This window comes from Cervus canadensis, chromosome 3, assembly GCF_019320065.1.
Source record: "Cervus canadensis isolate Bull #8, Minnesota chromosome 3, ASM1932006v1, whole genome shotgun sequence".
NCBI classification, from domain to species: Eukaryota; Metazoa; Chordata; class Mammalia; order Artiodactyla; family Cervidae; genus Cervus; species Cervus canadensis.
The window spans coordinates 52868023-52887915 of NC_057388.1; the positions used below are offsets into that span (position 1 = coordinate 52868023).

At 39.1% G+C, this 19893-nt stretch overlaps 1 protein-coding gene across 2 annotated transcripts in view; it reads right to left on the reverse strand.

Annotated features, from left to right (window-relative positions):
- The window catches only part of ZNF277 (zinc finger protein 277), a 131015-nt gene that overhangs the window by 57156 nt on the left and 53966 nt on the right, over positions 1 to 19893 (reverse strand). For both annotated transcript variants that reach the window (XM_043463168.1, XM_043463170.1), the window contains exon 2: positions 5301 to 5502. In XM_043463168.1, the coding sequence (XP_043319103.1) occupies positions 5301 to 5502 (202 nt within the window). The remainder of the gene's footprint in view (positions 1 to 5300; positions 5503 to 19893) is intronic.

Genomic DNA, 19893 nt, shown 5'->3' on the forward strand with positions numbered 1-19893 from the left:
ACATAATTAGATAAAACTAGAGTAATAAAGAATTTGTTTATTCCAAAGAAATCCTGGCATCCAAAACAACAACAAAAACAATGATAACATTTCATCAAACATGTAATGAGCAAGTTACAACAGTTGTATTAGTAGTGTCAGAAGGCACACACAGGTGCCTAAGGTGGAGGAAGAGTAGAGTGATCAGAGGATGATAACTATGAGCAGCTCCTGTTACTGAGACCCTACCTGCCCAAGGTCACACAACTGTGACCTTTCAAATTGGGATCTGCTGTCTCCAAATTTTAAGTCTTCTACAACATCATGTCTCTCATGTCACTTGAGTACCAATTTACATAAGAACCTCAAAACAAGAAAAAAGCAGGAGAAAGCCTCTAGAATTATATTAATAGTTGTAAAGGATAGTTGAAGAATTTCCTCAGAGACCATGGAGAGACTCAACTTCCTTAGAGCCCTTGGAAAACAGTTTTTGACAGGGAAAAACCAAAGTACAGAAATGATGTCTGAAGGGAGAGGGAAGGTCTTCCCTTTCTGAAAAGCATACTCCCTAAAAGCAGCTCTTAATCTGAACTGCTCCTAATCTCCTGTGTAGGTATTGAGAGTTTACACCAGCTGTTTGGGGCTGTGGAATTGGAACTGCTTGACTAGGCAAGAGAGATTCTGAAGTGAAGTGAAAGTCACTCAGTCGTGTCTGACTCCTTGTGACCCCGTGGACGGTAGCCCGCCAGGCTCCTCTGTCCAAGAGATTCTCCAGGCAAGAATTCTGGAGTGAGTTGCCATTTCCTTCTCCAGGGGATCTTCCGAACTCAGGGATTGAACCCTGGTCTCCTGCACTGCAGGCAGATTCTTTACCCACTGAGCCACCAAGGAAGAGCCCAAGAGAGACCCTACAGTGGCACTAATTCTTCTGAAGTCCTGATTCCAAAAGTCAATGACTCTGAGTCTCCAAGGACTTCGATGTTCACTCCTATTCTCTATGGTCTTTGACAAGAAGGTTCACGTCACATATTTGTTTTGTATCACTGTTTACCTCAATGTGGTAGGCACAAGGGACATGATAACTAACAGCAGCTGACTTAAAATCATGGAGAGAGCCTGTCTGACAGAACCTCAGTTACGCTCCTCAAATTGTTAAGGCTTCCCATGGTGTGAAGGGAGAGAAAATGTTGTTATATTCTTACAGTCTAGAGGCCTTTACATTCATTAAAAGTTATTTTATTGCTCCATGAACAAGTAGTTATGAATTCTGGAAAGGATGTTTTTTAGACACCAGCTCTAGGAACATCTCTGAGATGTTGTTAGGCAGTTTCTGAGGAAAAGAGAATAATGCAGGTAAGAGGTCAGTCCAATAGACACAAAGTTGTCATTTGAGTGGTCTCCTCCTGACCAAAGGTTGGGTGACACCAATATCAAATGAAAAAAATCATGCTACAAAAGTGAAATATTATCATAAACTACCATATAAGTTAAATATATTATCATATCTTATGGTATATGAACAGATCTGAACTACAACAAATTTTTGACCTAAGTCTAGATTTAAGATGCATCACAGTTATCACATAATAATACTTTTAGTTTACCACAGAATTAAGAAGTGTCAATATGTCCATTTTCCTGTGGTTGGTAAAAACATTCAGATAAACTGTATTCAACCGAGAGATGTCTTAAAGACAGCAGATGTTCAACACATGCATTTATGGCATTTTTTCCTACCCACTAAAACTTATTGTTCCATGTTAAGAAATCATTTAGTATTTCTTCATTTTTTTCCTACTTCTTTAGTTTACTTAAAGCTACAGTTGCAGCCACCCAATACCTAAAGGAAGCCAAGAAATAATATGTGGTATGCACCCTTTATTTGGAGGATAGTTATCACAGCATTTCATATTTTATTAAAAAGCCACAAAAGTAATTATTTGGTCATCAGCAAATACTTTCTTTCAAAGAATTTTAATCATGTCTAGCCAGAAATCTTTGTAGTAATATCATCTTCCCTGTCCAACTCCCCACTGTAACTGGTGTGATACTGACAGAAGCATAAAGATTTGAGATATAGTTGTTAATTAAGTAGCATGGAATGAGTGGAATCTAATATAGAAAGCAGCAAAGAATTAGGAGTTAACATTTTTCTTCTGGAAAAGTTTTACCTACTGCATAAAGCTAGCAAATAGCTTATATAAATAGCTATGTTAATAAATGGATCAAAGGAGAGATTTTGTTTATTTGCTCATGGAAAGTTTTACTGTTACTTTGTTCCAATAAAGAAAATGTTAAATATATTCCACATTTTTAGGTGAGAGCTTATTTCTTACAAAGGATGAGGTAAGTGCATCTCTTATCTATTATTTATGATCTTTATTACTTATTGTGCTCAGAAGCAACAACTCTTCTCTGAGAAGCATATATAATAATTATTACATATATTAATTATTCAACCTATAAAGCAGTTCTGAGTGAATTAATCCATGCCAACTGAACTCACTGTCCCTTCCTCCCCTCAATAACTGTTAAGAAAAAGTCATATAATGCTGAGAAGGTTCCAGTTTAATTCTGATCACAGCAGTCAATGCGTGCACTGTTTTGGAGAGGAATTTTTAGTTTCCTTAAAAGCAGGCAGGTAATACCTAAAAGAGGCTGAATATTTTAAAAGATATTAAAGTCTATTCATATACATTCCTGGTCAATTTGAATTCATCATGTTTTTACTTCCTGAGAATGAAACTAATTTAATTACGACAGTTGACAAGGAAAATCTAGATTTCCAAATGTAAAGTACATGCTAACTACACATTTTATTTAGAAAGCACTTCTATCAGACAAGCACCTTTTTCTTTTTACTTAAAGCATCCATTTTATTACATGGTTGCATTTAGAATGTGATTGATCTTAACATTTGATTATCAACTCCGAAGACCTGAGACCTAGCAAATAATTTGATTTTCCTGCCCACATACAGATGAGATTGACAACAATGATAAAAAGAGAGATGGATTAGAACAAATATAGCCACTCAGCTATCTTACGTAAGTACAGAGGATAAAATACAAACTCCGATTCAGACATTCCTTACAGATTTTAGAAGAGAAAGAAAAATTCAACATTACTCAATTATCACTGGTTGATCATCACATTTTTCTGCAATTTCTGAGGGAGAATTTGCATTTATATCACAAAAAAGAGTAAGGAAATATAGTTTTACATCAAAGAAAAACCAAGTGATACAAAATTTAGAAAAGCATAACTTAGCTGATACTCCTATCAATGGTTATTTGAGTAAGTAAACAATTTAAAGCTCTCTAGCTTAAGAAGTGTCTAAAACAAAACCAACAGATCTGACTACATGTAACTTTGTAGCATGTAAGAGAAAACTCCCAAAACACACATACACACACGTATATACATATATACATACATATACAAATATTTTAATTGAAAATAAAGAACAATGGATGAGAATGAGAAGCACAGCTTCTCCACTGAAAGCTTGTAAAAATCAGTTTATTCTAGGAAATTCTTTGCTGGTTTAGTGGTTAGGACTGTACGCTCCCACTGCAGGGGGCCCAGGTTTGACCTCCAGCAGGGAACTAAGATTCCCACAAGCGTTGTATGGTGTGGCCAAAAAAAAAACTCATTCTAGGAGTTGGTGACATATATTCTTCATATAACTTTCTATGCCCCCTAAGCATACAGCCCCAAGGCTACTCAAATGCTGAGTGGCAATGCTGAATGGATAAAAGCAGCCACCACACAGGAGGCACACAGTGGACATTCAGAATAGGTGCTACGCGGCTGAGAAGGACAAAAGGGCTACAGAACAGCTAATATTACCCCTGTGGGCACTGTGGTTATTTGTCCTTAAAAAACAAACTGTTACTCTAGAAGTTTAGAGTACTTAGAACCTGAAATGAAAATTTCTCAAAACAAATTTTACAAACCATAATTAGATTTTCAGGTCAGCAACAAATGCCTATTGAAAACTTAAGCTCTAGTTGCAGAAAACTAAGACTTAAAATATGTCTTTTGTAACCAAAATATAATTAAAAACTTGGCTACTATTTATTGGGTATGAAAGATATCAGATGCTAGTTGGTGCTACACATATCCTGCTTTTATATAATGCTCAACAATCTTAGGGCTGGTGTTACCCCCATTTTATAGATAAGAAAACTGATGCTTAGAGAAGTAAGTAGCTTGCTGGAAGTCATATGGTAAGAAAGTCACTGAGCCTGCATTCAATCCTAGGCTGGCTGGGTTTCACAGTCCACTCTTAATAATACAGCTTGATGTTTGCAAAACCCATCCTAAGAAAGAAGTCTCTTGCTAAGAATAATGTGGTCTGGCAGATACAGAATTTAGATGCAAGGACATTACAATATCTGGGCTACTCTATGTTCTGTAGGGAAATCAATGCAGAATATCTCAAAATGGGACTTTACCAGATATACCAAAATGTGTGCTGTCAGTAACTATCCTAAGCTAGTTAACTACCACCATATTTGCAACAATATATATGACCTATATATATAGGTCATTATGTATAATGACCTATACATAACTACTCCATTAGACCTGCTTAAGAGAAGGCATGTCTCTTAGACAATCACTTCCAAGAAGCAGTCTAGAATCAGCAAGTCTAGCTCACTTCAGGATCCGGCTATACAGGTTAGGTTCCTACATTTCTCACCACGTCCAGTGTTGGCAGTTACTCAGCCACTCACACCTATCTTCTCTTCATCTTCTTCATCCTCTTCCTCTGAGCACCTCAGTCACTTACCTTAGCTGCTGTCTCCTTTTATACCCCTTATACCCCTCTGGATTGTTGAAAGACTCACTTTTTCTGATTTTCAACTTTATCATAACACTTAAGATCCAAGGATCCCCTTTCCCCCAAACCTCCCTTTGGGTGGCTTAAAAAAAATTTTTTTTTTTTACCAAGTTTATTCTGGGCTGTCAGGAAGAACTCACTTAGCTGGAGAATGTGTGTATCCTGAAATATAAAAAGGACATCAATCTGATAGAGACCAACAATGCCAAAAATTTCATGAGGTGTGGTAAAGGGAGTATTATCAACTCTTTAGAAAGTTGGTCTGCTTCCAGAATTTGTAGAAATACAAGAGTATGTAACATTTTCAAATACAACTTGCTCAAGAATGCAAATAAGCTCAAAGTTGAAAAAAGGCTAAGGTGAAACCTGAAAAAGAGTATGAATTTTCATATTTCTACAGGAATAATTAAGTTATACCTTTCCACTATGAAATAGTAAACCTAATTCTTCTATGGATGAAAACAAAATTTACCTTCGGAAATCAGCAACCAACTTGACATCAGCTATGACAATCTTATGTTCAATAATCATGTGTTTCAGAAGTTTGTCTTGTTCAACCACAGGAAAATGTTCTTCACAGAAAATACAAGGCACAGATGGAGAACCTTCTAAGCTGGTGGTGCCACCTGGACTTTCTGGCAGAGAAAGCGGCTCCAAGATATAATCCTTAGTATCTGGGAGAGACAAAAAGAAAGAGGAAAAAAGCTGAAATCAACTCCCTTTAGAAGGATGACTTCTTGACTATTGCATTAAAAGGATCCTAAAGATGTTTACATAATTTCAAAAAGAAAATACACAGTACCAGAGAGCAAGATACTTTATTACATCTTAAATAGCTTCTGCAACCCAGAGGCAAAGAGTATTACAAAGCAGCTCAAACTCCCCATTTGTTGGCCTGAATGGGGGAAACTCATTTGTCAGGACAGCTGTGCAACCTCATTCTTGGACAGTGGCCAATGGCAGCAACTCTAGGGGAACTTGAGGGGGAGGCAGCAGCACGCTGGGTTAAGGTTGTAAGTCTCAAATGTGACCTATGGCCGAGAGTCATGACACTGGGAGGTAAATGGTATATATTGAGGCTACAGGTGATGCCAGGACAATCTTTTTAGCTGCTTCCTCTTGCACCTGCAAACTTTTTCCTGTGTCTGATTATCTGTCATGTGAGAAGAAGGTAAGTCTCACACTGGGTTGACACAGCATGTGCTGGGTGGCTCAGGTGGCAATTTGTGATTTGATTTATGTCTATCATTTGCTTCTTACACAGTTATGCATCATAATTCAAGTTCTTGTGAACAAAGAGATGAATGCTCAATCACTAGACATACATGATGAACCTTTTTCATGTCTACACTATTCCTTTCCCTAACATCACCGACAGAATCTTTAAGAGTTGAGGTGTTTAAGGTCTACAGCTCTGAATTAAGGGCCTTGAATTAGAGACAGTTTTATCAGGAGTCCTCTTCAGTCTTCTAGACTGAACCTGTCACTGTAGGTACACTACTGAGTAGTTAGCAACCAGGTAACTAGTGGAAGGCATTTGGCGTTTGAAGAAGTGCAGACAACTTTAGAAAGACAGCTATTTCACAGACAGCAGTCTCTGGAATTAGGTTACTATTTAATTCTATTGTTAAATTTTATTTATTTTTTATTTTACTTTACCTTATTCCTAAAGGCCTTCTTAAATGAATAACTAATTGAATCAGTTACTGGTACACTGCTGACCCTGGTCTCAGAACTGGATAAATGATGCAAGAGGGCAGCATTCATTCACTCACTCAACAAAACCTAGCTAAGTATCTACTGAGTGCTGGCCGTTTCCTGTTTGATGCTGCATGATACTATTCTTACCATCAAGGCTAAGGGGCAGATAAGTTAAAAGGACAGAGAGAGAGAGAGGGAAAGAGAGAAGCAGGGAGAGAAGAAAGGGGAGAGGGGGAGGGAGAGAGCGAGAGGCGGGGGGGAGAGAAGCAGGGAGTGCACAGGGCTTACGGGACACGGGGTAGAGGAGTCTAAGTGAGCTTCAGGAGAGCGTCCTGTAGGGGATGTCCTCTGACACACCACTCGTAATAGAGGGTGCTAAATCAAACTGTTTATCTTAATTACATAAAGTTATTAAATATCAAGAAAGGAGAAAACAGGGTACACATGACAATAGGGAGAATATGAAAAATGTTTAAGCACTTTAAAAGCATTATTAGTAAAATTGGAATGTTACCAATTATTACATTCATTAAATCAGGTAATGAAATCAAGGATTTCTGGAATTCTATAGCTCTTTAGTTGTAGGATATATTTTTCAATTACCTGTTAAATTCTGTAGGAACTTAAACCTGCACATGAAAAATAGGTGAGGAAAGAGATACAGATATACTTATGAAACTCTACAATATTTTACATTCCCTAGAATAAGATAACAAAAGGCAGCATATTCTAAGTAGACAATAACCTGCCACTAGGAAATCATCTTCTCCTAAATTTGCCTGAAGTATCTGTAAATTCACCTATCTTGACTGAAGAAAAGAAACAATATATTAATAATCACCATCAACAGCAAGAACTGACCTTACTAGATGTTCACTATTTGTAAATAAGCAGCAAAGTGTTCAGAGAACTTTCTAAATCCTAACTTTCTTGTTTGATTAGTATTATCACAACCCCCATCTTTCAGATGAGAACTGAGACTTAAAAAATTAAATAATTTCCCAAAATTACAGTGTTAGTAAATGGTCTAAGCCTTACAAATAGCTGTGAAAAGAAGACAAGTGAAAAGCAAAGGAGAAAAGGAAAGATATACCTATTTGAATGCAGAGTTCCAAAGAATAGCAAGCAGAGATAAGAAAGCCTTCCTCAGTGATCAGTGCAAAGAAATAGAGGAAAACAATACAATGGGAAAGACTAGAGATTTCTTCAAGAAAATTAGAGATACCAAGGGAACATTTCATGCAAAGACCGACACAATAACAGACAGAAATGGTATGGACCAAACTAACAGAAGCAGAAGATATTAAAAAAGGTGGCAAGAATACACAGAACTGTACATGTATTCTTTACATGTATTCATAGAATTGTGACTGGTACCCCTATTCATACAGTCCTTTCAGACAGAAACCTGAGCGGCTTCCTCATGTCCTTCTCCTTTACTCCCCGTGGCCAACATTAATCAGGAACTCTCAGTTTAATCTCCAGAGCTTCTTCTTGTTCCTCCCTTCTGAGCACTGCCAACATTGCTGCCTCAGACAAGCTTGTTTTTTTTTTTTTTTTTAAGTAGGTCCTTGTTGGTCATCTTACTATTTTTTAAAAAGAATATATTTGAATCAGTTCTAATGAGATGAATGAAACTGGAGCTCATTATACAGAGTGAAGTAAGCCAGACAAGCTCTTAAACTTGAACATCTGAAATAGTCTTCCCACTGGTTAGTCTCCCCATCTTCAGACATGACCTCTTTCCAATCCATTCTCCCCATATCAGTTTAAAACAGGAGTGGCCCTTCTTCCTGTAGGAAAAGGCCTAAACTCCGTAAGGAGTTAGGTATAGGTTGAGAGATCAAAAAAGATCTTAATGACCCAAATTATCACAGTGGTGTGATCACTCATCTAGAGCCAGACATCCTGGAGTGTGAAGTCAAATGGGCCTTAAGAAGCATCACTATGAACAAAGCTAGTGGAGGTGATGGAATTCCAGCTGGGCTATTTCAAATCCTAAAAGATGATGCTGTGAAAGTGCTGCCCTCAACATGCCAGCAAATTTGGAAAACTCACCAGTGGCCAGAGGACTGGGAAAGGTCAGTTTTTATTCCAATCCCAAAGAAAGGCAATGCCAAAGAGTGACCAAACTACCTCACAATTGTACTCATCTCGCATGCTAGTAAAGTAATACTCAAAATTCTCCAAGCTAGGCTTCAACAATATGTGAACCCTGAACTTCCAGATGTTCAAGCTGGTTTTAGAAAAGGCAGAGGAACCAGAGATCAAATTGCCAACATACGCAGGATCATTGAAAAAGCAAGAGAGTTCCAGAAATAACATCTACTTTCACTTTATTGACTATGCCAAAGCCTTTGACTGTGTGGATCGCAATAAACTGTGGAAAATTCTGAAAGAGATGGGAATACCAGACCACCTGACCTGCCTCTTGAGAAACCTGTATGCAGGTCAGGAAGCAACAGTTAAAAGTGGACATGGAACAACAGACTGGTTCCAAATCGGGAAAGGAGTACGTCAAGGCTGTATATTGTCACCGTGCTTATTTAATTTATATGCAGAGTACATCATGAGAAACACTGGGCTGGATGAAGCACAAGCTGGAATCAAGACTGCTGGGAGAAATATCAATAACCTCAGATATGCAGGTGACGCCACCCTTATGGCAGAAAGTGAAGAAGAACTGAAGAACCTCTTGATGAAAGTGAAAGAGGAGAGTGAAAAAGTTGGCTTAAAGCTCAACATTCAGAAAACTAAGATCATGGCATCTGGTCCCATCACTTCATGGCAAGTAGATGGGGAAACAGTGGAAACAGTGGCAGACTTTATTTTGGGGGGCTCCAAAATCACTGTAGATGGTGACTTCAGCCATGAAATTAAAAGATGCTTACTACTTGGAAGGAAAGTTATGACCAACCTAGACAGCATATAAAGAAGCAAGAGACATTACTTTGCCAACAAAGGTCCGTCTAGTCAAAGCTATGGTTTTTCCAGTAGTCACATGTGGATGTGTAGTTGGACTGTAAAGAAAGCTGAGCATCGAAGAATTGATGCTTTTGAATTGTGGTGTTGGAGAAGACTCTTGAGAGTCCCTTGGACTGCAAGGAGATCCAACTAGTCCATCCTAAAGGAGATCAGTCCTGAGTGTTCATTGGAAGGACTGATGTTGAAGCTGAAACTCAGAGTCAGACAGGACTGAGCAACTGAACTGAACTAGTAATTTGAACCCAAATTCAAACAGAACATTCTTCTGCCTCCAATATCGAAAGGCAATTCCTCAATCTGTATTTCTTCTTTAAACTCTGTGTTCAGTTTTGAATTCATATGTACTTATAAGACATACTGAATTTACATATATTCTGCCAGTGTCCTCAAATCTCCCTCGTATCACCCCCATCAGCAACTCTCAAATCTCAGCAGCCCACATACTTCAAAAACCAGTGGGTACAGTTATCACTCAGTTCAGTTCAGTTGCTCAGTCTGGTCCAACTCTTTGCGACCCCATGGACTGCAGCACGCCAGTCTTCCCTGTCCATCACCAACTCCCGGAGCTTGCTCAAACTCATGTCCATCGAGTTGGTGATGCTATCCAACCATCTCATCCTCTGTCGTCCCCTTCTGCTTCTGCCTTCAGTCTTTCTCATTTCTCAGCATCACGGTCTTTCCCAACCAGTCATCTCTACAGTTATCTTTACCACTGTTATTATTTCCTGAGGCTTTACTGCAAACTCTCTACTATTCTTCTGTGTATCATGTGCCTTCCGTTTTGTATATGTGTTCAATGCCAGTTTCTCTTTTTTTCAAACTATTCCTCAATGGACCTAAATGTTCACACATACTAGAACCAATTGCTTATTGTCACTGTAAGGGGATACAGGAACAAAATCAAGAGTCTTCAAATTTTATGTATAAGGCATGTGTGGTTTGAGAGACACTAAGCTGTATTTGGGAAGTTGAGTTACTATGTATCCAGAAAACAAAAAAAAATTAACAGAACAATTTTAGATTACAAGAGTTAATAATTTTCTCCTTACTCCCCGATCATTTAGCATTGTGCTCAAATTCTAACAGCATTGATTATAAGACGCAATGTTTGCCTTCAGATTGTTAGTCTCTGGAAGACAAGGGGAGTACCGCTCATCTTTATTTACCTGGCACATACTCTGTGTACTATTATCCTACCATGAGTACCCACCATCAAGCAGTGTATTGACTTTGTGCCAGGCACTGTTAAGCACTTTATAGGTACAGTATTGAGTCAATTAATCCCCTCAATAATCCTTTGACAGAGAGTCAGTTTCTACATCTATACTACAGTTGAGGAAACTTAGTCACTGAGAGGCTAAGTGGCTTGCCCTAGACAGCTAGTAAGTGGTAGAGCCAGGATTTGAATCCAAGCAGTTTGGCTCTCAAGCATTAGTAGCACTCTCAACCTACGTTGTTCTGTTGCATCTGACTGTGACCCCATGGACTGCAGCACATCTAGGTTTCCCTGTCCTTCACCATCTCCTGGAGCTTGCTCAAACTCATATCCATTGAGTTGGTGATGCCATCCAATCATCTCATCCTCTGTCATCCCCTTTTGCTCCTGCCTTGTATCTTTCCCAGCATCAGGGTCTTTTCTAATGTGTTGGCTTTTTCTATGATCCAACAGATGTTGACAATTTGATCTCTGGTTCCTCTGCCTTTTCTAAATCCAGCTTGAACATCTGGAATTTCTTGATTCACATACTGTTGAAGACTAGCTTGGAGAATTTTGAGCATGACCTTGCTAGCATGTGAAATAAGTGCAATAGTGCAGTAGTTTGACCATTCCTTGGCATTCATTGCCCTTCTTTGGGATTGAAATGTAAACTGATCTTTTCCAGTCCTATGGCCACTGGTGAGTTTTCCAAATTTGCTGGCATGTTGAGGGCAGCACTTTCACAGCATCATCTTTTAGGATTTGAAATAGCCCAGCTGGAATTCCATCACCTCCACTAGCTTTGTTCATAGTGATGCTTCTTAAGGCCCATATGACTTAACACTCCAGGATATCTGGCTCTAGGTGAGTGATCACACCACTGTGGTTATCTGGGTCATTAAGATCTTTTTTGATCTCTCAACCTATACCTAACTCCTTACGGAGTTTAGGCCTTTTCCTACAGGAAGAAGGGCCACTCCTGTTTTAAACTGATATGGGGAGAATGGATTGGAAAGAGGTCATATCTGAAGATGGGGGAGACTAACCAGTGGGAAGACTATTGCAGATGTTCAAGTTTAAGAGGTTGTCTGAGGCAGCAACGTTGGAGTGCTCAGAAGGGAGGAACAGAGAAGAGGCTCTGAAGATTAAACTGAGAGCTCCTGATTAATGTTGGTCACGGGGAGTAAAGGAGAAGGACATGAGGAAGCCGCTCAGGTTTCTGTCTGAAAGGACTGTATGAATAGGGGTACCAATCACAATTCTATGAATACATGTAAAGAAGCAGGATTTTTATTTACTAAAAAGTGAAAGTCACTCAGTCATGTCCGACTCTTTGTGACCCCATGGACTATACAGTCCATGGAATTCTCCAGGCCAGAATACTGGAGTGAGTAGCCTTTCCCTTCTCTAGGGGATCTTCCCAACCCAGGGATCGAACCCAGGTCTCCTGCATTGCAGGTGGATTCTTTACCAGTTCAGCCACCAGGGAAGCCCTATTTTGTGAGAAGGATGGTAATAAGTTAAGTTTTAGATAGCTCAGGTGATCTGCTCAGAATTTTAGATACTCCTGACAGGCCTGGTGGACAAAGACAGCACTTACTAGTGTCTCATGCGATGGATTTGTAGCATTCTTTGTGTCTGCCAGCTCCCCAGCTGCTTGACCTATTCCATCTCTCCATGCTCAACAACAGCAAATATCTCTGCTGCAGTTAATTGTTTTCAGGCATATTTCTGCCACTAGGGTACTCTGTGAATTCTTCAAGGTTGAGGACTAAGTCTTACTGATTTCCAGGTCTCTGGTGTAATTATACAGTGCCTGAAATATAGATTACATTTGACAAGTGTTTGCTGATAAATAGTGGACCAGAGGTTCTTACACCTAGACTTACACCTTTAACTCAGTTTCTAGGTAAATTCTATTTTAGGGAACACGTGTGGCTGTCTGTCTTTAGAGGAACTTTCTCTGCCCAAGATTGAGAGTAGTCCAACTTTATTTATAGCCAGATCTTCAGTGCTGTGGCCCTTGGGGCAACAGCCCATTACTAATTAATAAATAATGATATAAAAATTACATTGAATTCCAAGATCACAAAAAATACTATTGAGTGTAGTAAAAGTATTTTACCTTTAATTAGGGATTTAAAAAGTACTCTTGATTTTTCCTGTAAATTAGTAATGCAAATTGTAAAAAAAAAACAAAAAACAAATGTAAATAGTTCATGTAAATTAGTCTGGTTGAAGTGAGCCCCTCAAATACTAAGCACTCTATCAGCAGAGGCAACTCAGTAAGATTTTCCTAACAGTTTATTTCCAGCAGTCACCATAAGAATCATATTTATATCTTACCAAGTGGTAAAAAGACAACAGAAGCAGAAATATATAATTCTTTGTTACAAGAACCTTAAACTCAAAAAGGCCAGAGGAAGTAAATTGTATCTAGCTCCCTTTAGCCAGCAAGCAAAGCATCTTGGAAATTCTGCTTTGGCCCCAAGTTGGCTTCACACATTTGTTACAAATTAACAACAAATTATCTGCTCTAGTTCTCACTTTGAACAGCAACTCTGTTCAAATGAACTGTGAAAAATACTAGCCCCAAAGAACTGCATTTTTGAGGAGATGCTATGCCGATCATAAACAATTTTATTGACTGTGGGTAAGATCCTCAAAGTGGCAGATAAGTATTCTAGAATAGTGCTTCTCAAGTTTAACGTGCACATAATCACCTGGAGATTTTGTTGATGCACCTGATTCAGAAGGTGTCGCAACCAGGGAAACGTGCTGATGAGATCTCTGGCTGCTATGACCGTAATTGAAAGAAGGCCTCAGTGCGTGCTCTGAAATCCCACTTCCACTGAAGCAGAGCTTTCCATACAGTGCTCTCAGTAAATGACTGGAGGCAGCAGAAATAGTAAGGCAGACTCATTCCTGTGAGAGATGGAACTTCAAGACATGTAATACTGGCTGGAGGACTCCCCCCTGGCTTGCCAGAAAACTGCTTAGTGCTGTTTTCTGCTGCTACACTCTTAGATCCTACACAATCTTCCCTTAGCTCTTCCTTCACACAGGTCAGACCTACTTCTCCTTTTTCCCTCTGGCGTCTTCCCTAACACATCTCTTAAGATGTCAAATCCCATCTCCGTGTGTGGTTCTTGGAGGACATGAATTATCAAAGTAGAACCAGGAGGCAGATAGGCTTAAAATTCTGCATGTCTCAGTTCCCAGATGATGTCAGCCCACTCATCCATCCATAAACCACACTTTGAGTGGCAAGGTTCTCTCCAGGGAACAAAGCAGTCACAAATTCACAACATACCGAGGTGCTAGGAGAGGTAGTCCTAGACTTTACAATACATCATTACTGCCAAACAGATAGTTGGCTGCTGGCACCTTGAAGAAAAAACAAGATGACTGAGGTTTCTGTCGGTCTTAGTCCAATGAGAGAATAAAAGCCCAAGTCAACAAATAACTGATAACTTTCCCAGCATTCCTTTGTAAGGACCTGCGGTATATCCCACACATTTCCCCTTTAAATAAAACCCTGCAACCTCCTTTTGCACACTGTAAGTAATCATGCCCTTCACCAGGGGATCTTCCTGACCCAGGGATTGAACCCAGGTCTCCTGCACTGTAGGCAGCTTCTTTACTATCTCAGCCACCAGGGAAGCTCCACTATCACCACACCATTAGTGAAACTGAAAACAAACAAACAAAAAAGGAGTAATTTGGTGATATATTCAATCCAGATAAAGCTGGTTTAGTTCCTACTCTCATATGATCATCTACTTAATTGATCAGTTCAGCTCAGTTGAGTCGCTCAGTTGTGTCTGACTCTTTGCGACCCTACACACTGCAGGACGCCAGGCCTCCCTGTCCGTCACCAACTCCCGGAGTTCACTCAAACTCACGCCCACTGAGTCGGTGATGCCATCCAACCATCTCATCCTCTGTCGTCCACTTCTCCTCCTGCCCCCAATCCCTCCCAGCATCAGGGTCTGTTCCAAAGAGTCAGTTCTTCACATCAGGTGGCCAAAGTATTGGAGCTTCAGCTTCAGCATCAGTCTTTCCAATGAATATTCAGGACCGATTTCCTTTAGGATGGACGGGCTGGATCTCCTTGCAGTCGAAGGGACTCTCAATAGTCTTCTCTAAAACCACAGTTCAAAAGTGTCAACTCTTTGGCGCTCAGCTTTCTTTACAGTCCAACTCTCACATCCATATATGACTACTGGAAAAAACATAGCTTTGACTAGACGGACCTTTGTTGGCAAAGTAACGTCTTTGCTTTTTAATATGCTATCTAGGTTGGTCATAACTTTTCTTCCAAGGAGTAAGCATCTTTTAATTTCATGGCTGAAGTCACCATCTACAGTGATTTTGGAACCCCAAAAAATAAAGTCTGCCACTGTTTCTACTGTTTCCCCACCTATCTGCCATGAAGTGATGGGACTGGATGCCATGATCTTAGTTTTCTGAATGTTGAGCTTTAAGCCAACTTTTTCACTCTCCTTTTTCACTTTCATCAAGAGGTTCTTCAGTTCTTCTTCACTTTCTGCCATAAGGGTGGTGTCACCTGCATATCTGAGGTTATTGATATTTCTCCAGCAATCTTGATTCCAGCTTGTGCTTCATCTAGCCCAGTGTTTCTCATGATATACTCTGCATATAAATTAAATAAGCACGGTGACAATATACAGGCTTGACGTACTCCTTTCCCGATTTGGAACCAGTCTGTTGTTCCATGTCCACTTCTAACTGTTGCTTCCTGACCTGCATACAGGTTTCTCAAGAGGCAGGTCAGGTGGTCTGGTATTCCCATCTCTTTCAGAATTTTCCACAGTTTATTGTGATCCACACAGTCAAAGGCTTTGGCATAGTCAATAAAGTGAAAGTAGATGTTATTTCTGGAACTCTCTTGCTTTTTCAATGATCCTGCGTATGTTGGCAATTTGATCTCTGGTTCCTCTGCCTTTTCTAAAACCAGCTTGAACATCTGGAAGTTCAGGGTTCACATATTGTTGAAGCCTGGCCTAGAGAATTTTGAGTATTACTTTACTAGCATGCGAGATGAGTGCAATTGTGTGGTAGTTTGGTCACTCTTTGGCATTGCCTTTCTTTGGGATTGGAATGAAAACTGACCTTTCCCAGTCCTCTGGCCACTGGTGAGTTTTCCAAATTTGCTGGCATATTGAGGGCAGCACTTTCACAGCATCATCTTTTAGGATTTGAAATAGCCCAGCTGGAATTCCATCACCTTCACTAGCTTTGTTCATAGTGATGTTTTCCTAAGGCCCACTTGAGTTCGAATTCCAGGATGTCTGGCTCTAGGTGAGTGATCACACCATCATGATTATCTGGGTCATGAAGATCTTTTTTGTACAGTTCTTCTGTGTATTCTTGCCACCTCTTCTTAATGTCTTCTGCTTCTGTCCATACCAGAAATGGTCCATACCATTTCTGTCCTTTATTGTGCCCATCTTTGCATGAAAATTTCCCTTGGTATCTCTTAATTTTCTTGAAGAGATCTCGAGTCTTTCCCATTCTATTGTTTTTCCTCTATTTCTCTGCACTGATCACTGAGGAAGGCTTTCTTATCTCTCCTTGCTATTCTTTGGAACTCTGCATTCAAATGAGTATATCCTGCCTATTCTCCTTTGCCTTTCGTTTCTCTTCTTTTCTCAGCTTTTATAATGGTTGTCCTCAGACAACCATTTTGCCTTTTTGCAGTTGTTTTTCTTGGGGATGGTCTTGATCCCTGCCTCCTGTACAATGTCACGAACCTCAGTCCATAGTTCTTCAGGCACTCTGTCTAAAAGATCTAATCCCTTAAATCTATTTCTCACTTCCACTGTATAATCGTAAGGGATTTGATAGGTCATACCTGAATGGTCTAGTGGTTTTCCCTACTTTCTTCAATTTAAGTCTGAATTTGGCAATAAGGAGTTCATGATCTGAGGCACAGTCAGCTTCCAGCCTTGTTTTTGCTGACTGCATAGAGCTTCTCCATCTTTGGCTGCAAAGAATATAATCAATCTGATTTCAGTATTGACCATCTGGTGATGTCCATGTATAGAGTCTTCTCTTGTGTTGCTGGAAGAGGGTGTTTACTATTACCAGTGTGTTCTCTTGGCAAAACTCTGTTAGCCTTTGACCTGCTTCAATTTGTACTCCAAGGCCAAATATGCCTGTTACTCCAGGTATTTCTTGGCTTCCTACTTTTGCATTCCAGTCCCCTATAATGAAAAGGACATCTTTTTTGTGTGTTAGTTCCAAAAGGGCATAAAAACTGGAATACTGAGATAGGTAGAGTACTTTATTTTGCTTTTGCTGTTTTAATTATGAAAATGCTATAAATAAACTCCTAGTTTCCTAGGCAAACATTTCCTTTACACTTGTTCTTTATAGATATTAATGTAATTTATTTGATTATAGCTTACATGCGTGCTTACTCACTCAGTCGTGTCCAACTCTTTTGCAATGTCATAGACTGTAGCCTGCCAGGCTCCTCTGTCCATGGGATTTCCATGGACAAGAATACCGTCCAGGTAAGAATACTTGGGTGGGTTGCCATTTCCTCCTCCAGAGAATCTTTCCGACCAGGGGTTGAACCCATGTCTCCTACATTTGCAGGCAGATTCTGAACCGTCTGAGCCACCTGGGAAGCCTCTGATTACAGTTTACTTACGTATTTTAACAAGCCTGGACAATATTTTGAGGCCTGTTCTCTAAGCTTTTGATCTGAAGAAACCATGTCTTTCCAGAGGATTTAAATGCCTAATCAATTCATTGGTTATGTGTTGATTTTATTCTGAAAAAAATTAAACTCCAAGGCTGATTGATTTCTAAATTCTTGAAAGTAAAATTACACTACAAAATGGCCTTCTACTTCCTAAATCAGTCAGTTCTTTGATTTCCACAAGTGGTTCCCCTGCAGATGCATGTGAAAAACTGCAAAGATGGGGTCTAGGATTTAACCATAATTAATCTATAAAGCTTAGAATAAGAATATAATTAATATATTTATTTAATTACCCCAGGGCTAATAATTCATTCTGTAAATTAATGAGGCCCAATATTTAAAAGGCCAATTTACTAAACTCCTACTAAGAGTGGGAGTGTGTGTGGGGACGGACGTACACCGGCCCTGTCACATCGTTTCAGCGGCACACTGGGACAGAGGATGAGGTTGCGCTGGGTCAGTACACACATGGATACTGGTGGAAGGCCCGCCCTGTCCTCTGGTGTGAAAAAGTTAACAGCACATTCAACCCTTAAACCTAATAAATCCATACTTGAAAATTTAAGGAGCTAATTTAACAGGCAAAAAGCTATGAAAACTTTATTACAGCATCATCTATAAAGTAATAGAAACAACCTAAATGTCATGCAAATGGAAATTGTTCCATAATACATGGCAAATCTATGCTGCATAACATTATGAATTTGCTAACTGGCAATTATGAAAACAATGGAGAAACACTGACAAACATGTTTGATATTATCTGAAAAGAGCCCAATTCACAATGCTGCTGCTGCTGCTAAGTCGCGTCAGTCATGTCCGACTCTGTGTGACCCCATAGATGGCAGCCCACCAGGCTCTTCCGTCCCTGGGATTCTCCAGGCAAGAACATTGGAGTGAGTTGCAATTTCCTTCTCCAGTGCATGAAAGTGAAAAGTGAAAGTAAAGTCGCTCAGTCGTGTCTGACTCTTAGAGACCCCATGGACTGTAGCCCACCAGGCTCCTCTGTCCATGGGATTTTCCAGGCAAGAATACTGGAGTGGGGTGCCATTGCCTTCTCCCTAATCCACAATGAATGGCAAACAATTCCTCACACATACACAAACATACATGTACATACACTCAAACATAACTGCGAGGTTTGAAAGAAAATATACAAAATAATGAGATTATGAATGCATTTATTTACCCTAAATTTTCTTTAACATTGAAAATTTCTTAAATAAAAATATGCTATCTGATGAGTTCCTAAATGTGACAGTTTTACTCAGTCACTAAGTCTTGCTACCTGAGATGAAAAATTTTGATTAAACTTGCTATTTAAAAATTGAATGCCTATTATGCATAAGGTATATTCTAGATACTATAAGAAACAGAAAGATCATTAGTAAAATCCCCTATAGTGAAGAAGTTGTTAGTCTAGAAGAAAATATGAGACAGCTATACAACAATTATAATATGAGTGAAGTTGACCATATACATCAAGGGCTAAGGATAAGGATGAAAAAATAAATATGGAGAAACAAAGGGGTGTCTTCATAGAGGATTCAAAGGTAAAGAATTTCAGCAAGTACACATAGGTTGTTTAAAAGTCCAAACAGTTCAACTAGTGCTAGAGTCTCATTAAGAAAAGGCTGCAAAAGTAGGTGGATCACATGCTGATGAACCTTAATGCCAAGCCAAAGATTTATATTTAATTTGAAAGTTGTGAGTAGATCCTGAAAGTCTTTAATCAGGGAAGTAACACGATGTATTAGGTCACAAAGCAAGTCCTAACAAAATGAAAACACAAGATACAAACATTTGTGGGATGCAGCAAAACTAGTATTTACAGAGAAGTTTATATTGGTAAATGTGTATGTTAAAAGGAAGATCTCACATAAACAAACTGTAACTCAAGGAACTAGTCAAAGAAGAACAAACCAAGCTTCAAGTGGACAGAAGGGAAACAAATGAATGAAGTAATGAAATAAATGAAATAGAGAATAGAGATAAAGAGAATAGGAAAAAATACAGAAAAAAGTCAACAAAATTAAGAGCTGGTGTTTTGAAACGATAAACTCAAAATCAGGAATGAAAGAGGGAAATACTATAACTGATAACACAGAAGTACAAAGGATCATTCGAGGCTACCACGAATAATTATACTCCAACAAACTGGATAACCTAGAAGAAATTAATACATTCCTAGAAACATACAATGTACCAAAACTGAATCACGAAGAAACAGAAAATCTATAACTATAAGGAGATTGAATCGGTAAGGAAAAACAAAGAAAAGCTCAGGAACAAATGTCTTCACAGAAGAATTCTATAAAACATTTAAAGAATTAGTGCCAATCCTCAAACTTCTCCAAAATACTGAAGAGGAAGGAACACTTCCAAACTTATTTTATGAGGTCAGCATTACTTTGATGACAAAGCTAGACAAAGACACTACAAGAA